This window comes from Miscanthus floridulus, chromosome 18 (genome assembly GCF_019320115.1).
Source record: "Miscanthus floridulus cultivar M001 chromosome 18, ASM1932011v1, whole genome shotgun sequence".
Taxonomy (NCBI): domain Eukaryota; kingdom Viridiplantae; phylum Streptophyta; class Magnoliopsida; order Poales; family Poaceae; genus Miscanthus; species Miscanthus floridulus.
In genome coordinates this window covers 122599120-122604500 of record NC_089597.1, presented here as the reverse complement: position 1 = coordinate 122604500, position 5381 = coordinate 122599120, and the positions used below count along the sequence as shown (strand labels likewise).

Here is a 5381-nt window from a genome sequence, read left to right as displayed (position 1 = left end):
AATATTGCAATTTTATAGTTTGTTAGGATTTGGACAAAAATAACCTGATAATTTATATGAACCGCTAATGTACACTGTAAGTAACACATAACAGTTGTCTCCGGCAACTGAATGATGCCTAGAACGGCAACCACACTTCCAATTCGTTTCATCGAGACGAATAACCAATCGTCTCTATATGCATGTGTGCTCAGGCTCAGGTCAACAAGACAGCAATCCCCGCAGCACGAAGCACAAAGCCAACTGCCAGCTGCTGGGTCGAGCTAAGCTCAAACGCTTAAACCACCACCAAATTAAAGCAGGAGCGTAGTTTGTCGTCCGTGACCGCGAGCGAGTGGCTCCATGGGCGATTTCAAGGCGATTCTCGATCCGCCGTAGTTGAACCGGCCGGCCCCTGCTTCACCGGCGTCACTCTGACGTAGTAGGAGAGGTGTGCCTGGTCCTCAGCGGTGGCTACTGTGTAGATTATTAGTTAGTATGATAGTAGTATTTTAGGTTTCAGTGGTTGTCCCATGGCATCTTTCGAGAGGTCTGTCATCTTCTCCTTCCTCCAGGCGATCTCAGATGACATCTGCTTTAGAAGATCTATCTCTGGTGGCTCTCTTGTGAGGTATGTCTACTACTTATCCGAGGAATCGGCTTGGTGTTGTTGCTCCCGCTTCAGCGGTTCTATCTCCTGTTGGTTTGTTTTCTCGTCAGATGGGTCAGAGATGCCTGTGATTCTTGAGGCGTCAGATTCCCTCATCATCGGCGATCAGGCCTGTTCGTTCAACGTTTCAAGAGCATATCGAGTTAATTTGATATGCTGTTTGTGCTGCCGTTCAAGAACTATAAAGTTTCTTCGTCGAGAAGGGTGTCGGCTTCAAGCTGCAAGCTTGTCACGTTCCTCTGCTTCTTCGTGCAGCAGTGGTTCACCGTGTGGCTCATCCGATTGCCGATGACGAAGATAGCTGGGAGTTCCTTGCAAGGACTTGAGTGTATTTTTTACTTTTCTCAATGATGTCTTTGTAAGGAAGCCAATGTAATACTCTATCCTATGTGAAATAAACCCGGTTCCTCTAAAAAAATCAGTAAGCCAGTAACATAGGAAGGAGGAGCCACTAGGCCTAGTTTCCTCTTTATATATGCATAGACCCAGCCCAATGTACTTCTTACCTAAGGTTCATTGGAGACCCTGATGAGGCCCATTTGACACAAATACATGCACCAACTCACGAAGAAGCTAACCAACAAATAAAGTAGCATTTTTTTTCAAATAAACAATGCCAAGAGAGGTTATTATAGTTGTAACTTAGACATATATAACCAAGCAAAACGTACTAAGCTGCGTAAGCTCACGACGTTTGCTATAACACATATTAATAGTACATTTGCAATAGTTCAACCCACGCCCCACGGAACAAGTAAATGTGCAACTTACATTACACTTCAAGCCACCTGTGTAGTCCAGCTTATTTTTTAGACGACGAAATGGTACTGACATTGTCACGACCACGAAAAGAGAAGACCACAAACACATATGCATGATGCCCGGAAATAGGTAGCAACCAACCATACGGGTAAAAACCACAATAGCGACACCACAGGAAGCGTGCGCGCTTAGCTGAGAGCTCACTGCATCGGTGGCGTACGGCGTCCTGCCACGATTCAGGAACAGCAAGAGCTTGCCGGGTTCTCAACTCTCCCTGTGCATAACAGTAGGCGGAGGAACAGAGTAAGATAAACCAGTACTATCTTTGTTTGTGCAAGAAAAAAAGTGAATTTCTATTAACCAACAAGTAAACCACAGCCGATAATTGTACCTTTTAAACACCACCCCATCAATCCCAATCTCAAGGACATGACTGATCAGATAATAATCCTCTCCAGAACCCACTGCACATCTCCTACTCAACGCAGGGGATTCACGAATCATGATTCTCTTAAGAGAAGTGAAGTCTTTGACTACACTTGGCAGCCTCTCCAATCCTTTGCAATCGCCAATGCCAACATATTCAAGAGAGGATGCTGCAGATTTGAAGCTCTCTGGAAATCCCACCAACTTTGGAAGAGCAACAAGATTGAGTGCACGAAGGGAGCACAACCCGCTCATGGCTTCCTCTGGTTCCATCAGATCAAGCACAATACAATTATTAATAACCAACTTCTGGAGTTCGGAGAGCTGACTCATGGCAGAGGGAAGAGAATGCAACTTTGGACAGTCGAAGATGCGTAGGTCTCTGAGGGAAGCCAAGCTGCCAAGTCCCTCTGTCAATGATGCTAGCTCAAGGCAATTATATATGCATAGAATTGCTAGGGAAGCCCAACCACAAAACCCATGTCTTAACAAATATTCCTGCTTTGAAGTCAGGCAGAGAAACGTCAGGTTGACAAGTCCATGCACATCTCTTGGTAGCTCCACTAGTTGGTCACACCTATCAACACGGAGTGTTTGTAGATTCACTAGCTTGCATAAAGAATTTGGTAGGTATTTGATTTCTCTATTCCATTGTAGATCTAGATACCTTAGGTGCCTTAAATTTCCAATCGAACTTGGCAGCTCTTCAAATCCAGCTTCAGAAAAAACTAAGACACGAAGGTGCTTGAAAGTTGATAAAAGGTCTTCAAGAAAGGCTTTACTCACAGTGCCATAATTGTATCTGCTTATAAATGTCCTCGCCCTATAGGCCCTTTTTAGCTGCTTAGGAAATTTCATCTCCATTGAGAAGTCTTGGTTGTCCCACACTAGGTGTCTAATCCTCTCAGAGACATCAATTTTTTCACAACTGACAACTGTATGTTCCTTTTGGGACACTTTTATTAAAAGGTCATGAATAAGATCATGCATTTTACAATACACTATAGTAGAACCAAAAACAATATACTGATCTTGTAAAAGTGATCTTCCTAAAAGTTCATGACAGTATTCTTGGCCAATACTGATAATGTCATTGCTTTCCTTTCCTCCGTCCAACAATCCTAATGCCATCCAGAACATAACAAGACCTTCTGTAAAAAGTTTGTAGTCTTTTGGAAAAGTGGACAAGGAAGCAAAACATGCCCGTAGATGGGGTGGTAGTGCATCATAACTTAGTTTTAGTGCTGCCAAAATTCCAACGTTATCTTGCTTCACATTCCATAATTTCAATTCGTTGATGCGATGCCACTCTCCAACATCTCGACTGCTTAACAACTGGGAACCCAATGTCTTTGCAACCAAAGGGACACCATAGCATTTCTCAACAATTGAGTGTCCAATTTTTAACAACTTAGCATCCCTTTTTTCGTCACCTTTGAATGCATATCGGAAAAATACTTCCGTGCACTCTTCTTGTGGTAGCTTTGCTACTTCATATGGCTCCAGTGTCTTCACCACTGATGCAACATTTGAACCACGTGTGGTTACTATAATTACACTTCCATTACGACCACTACATAGAAGGCTTCTCAAGTCTTCCCATTCACTCACTTCTTCATTCCACATATCATCTAGCACAAGAAAATATCTCTTTTCATGTAAAATCCCACGCAACATACATTGTAGCGCCTCAAGGTTTAGTTCTTTGTGGCTTGCACCAGAAGATGATTGTATTATGTCATCCAAGATCTTCTTAAGATCATATACATCAGAGACACATGCCCATAACTTCATGTCAAATTTGTTGGTAATCTGCACATCATTGTAAATTATTTTGGCCAATGCAGTCTTCCCAATGCCTCCTAAACCAACAATGGGAAGTATAGACAAAGGACTCGTGGAATCTGCAGCAGCTAGAATCCTTTCAACTATCTCATCTTTAGCACCATCTCTCCCAATAATGTTTGGTTCAATGATGGAGTGCGTTTCCCTACTACTACTTTTGGTTGCAGGGAAATCAATTAGCTTTTCAGCTAATCCAAACTGTGATTTGTTGGCTGCTATCTCATCAAGATTATCACGGACTTCTTTTATTCTGTGACTCAGTTTGAAGGGAGAAACCAGTAGATGTCGAAATTGAGCGCATAAACCTTTATGTGCTTCTTGCTCCCGAACTCTGGTAGCCACATCATCCATTACATCATCTATGTTGTATACTGCGTCCTTCAAGTTGTCCAACCACTCTTGGAGGGCATGCGAACTAGACTGCTTGCTCTCGGCATCTTGAAGAACAGCACAAATCGATCTCAGTGACCTTTCCAACTTCCCTATTTCTTTCTTGACGTTCCAGGCCGACTTGAGCTCATTAGCAGCCCATTCTGTACCAAAGGATGTGACCTTCTGGAGAACAGAGGTTGCGAAGTGTGATAAAATAGCCTCAGCCATATCACAGTGTCCGGCAATCTAGCCACTGAAAGCAAAAGAAAAACATCCATCAGGCTTTTACACTTACACAGATATGTATTTTGTTTTGTGCCACAAGACATTCTCTAATCATTGTTGGAATTCATAAATGCAAAACAAGGTTTCATGTTTTGATAGTTGCAGAAAGGAAGCAGAGTACGTATGAAAGACTAAATACTAGCTAGTAGTACCTTGATTTATGGGAGAGAAATACAGGGCCTATTTGCGGCAGAGTGTAGCAAAGAACTAGAAGTATGAAACAACTAATTGTGTCTTGTCGTCTCCTTTCAGTTATGAGAGCAGCATGCAGCGGTCAAGGCTCAAGCATAACTTTGCAGCTGGAGCATCATATTCGTGGTAGCTCCATGTCTTCTGTGTCAAAACATGCCACAGGGAATAATGGAACAGACTTGATTGCAGAAACATCAGGCAAGCAAGGCACGAAGCAAACGTTGTAATTAAGGTTTGGTTGCCAGAAACAAAAAGGAAAATGATGGTTATACTGTAACGCACGTACCAGGAACCTGGCGATTTAAAGCGCGGTAGTAGTCCTCCCATGGAAGATTAAATGCTACTAGTACCTTGATTTATTGAAGAAGAATACGGGGCCTATTTGCAGCAGATTGTAGCAAAGAACTAGTAGTAGTATGGAACTACTAGTGGTGCCATGTCTTCTAGTTTAGATGTGGAGAGTAGCATGGAGACGCAGTTCACGTCATATTCGTGATGTGCTCCTTGCCTTTTGAGTCACATGCTTGACAGCGAAGGGAACTGAGAGTTGAATGCAGAAACATCAAACAGGCAAGCCACGAAGAAGCAGCCTTCTGGTTAAGGTTAGGTTCTCTGAACAAAAAAGGATATCAAGATTGAACTGTAACGACGCACATACCACGGAAACGGCGACTGAGAGCGCAGTAGTAGTCACTGATCCCCTAAGCAGTCTGAGGAGAGATGCAATTCTTGCTTCTTCTCCGTTCTCCCAGCCGGCGTTGAGGATTGAAATGCCGGGCAATGCAAGAGACGACTTGAGGTCGTCTTTGTTTTCGGTGTAGTAGGTGGTGAGAGCTAGCGATAATGATCG

At 43.1% G+C, this 5381-nt stretch overlaps 1 protein-coding gene across 4 annotated transcripts; it reads right to left on the bottom strand.

Annotated features, from left to right (window-relative positions):
- Window positions 1-1284: 1284 nt before the first annotated feature.
- LOC136521788 (putative disease resistance protein RGA1) lies at window positions 1285-5381 on the bottom strand. 4 transcript variants are annotated; one of them, XM_066515558.1, is made up of 5 exons: window positions 5190-5381; window positions 4818-5071; window positions 4492-4709; window positions 1803-4307; window positions 1285-1685 (listed from the first exon to the last, which is right to left on the bottom strand). In XM_066515558.1, the coding sequence occupies exons 4-5, from the start codon at window positions 4280-4282 to the stop codon at window positions 1676-1678; spliced, it is 2490 nt and encodes an 829-aa protein (XP_066371655.1). In that variant the 5' UTR covers window positions 4283-4307; window positions 4492-4709; window positions 4818-5071; window positions 5190-5381; the 3' UTR covers window positions 1285-1675. The 4 variants fall into 4 exon arrangements, with proteins under 4 accessions (XP_066371655.1, XP_066371656.1, XP_066371653.1 ...); XM_066515559.1 differs by having other exon boundaries at window positions 4492-4669; XM_066515556.1 differs by having other exon boundaries at window positions 4492-5071.

Bases quoted from the DNA above. Each gene is read 5' to 3' on its own strand.
- LOC136521788 (XM_066515557.1), bottom strand. From the start codon at position 4,282: ATGGCTGAGGCTATTTTATCACACTTCGCAACCTCTGTTCTCCAGAAG.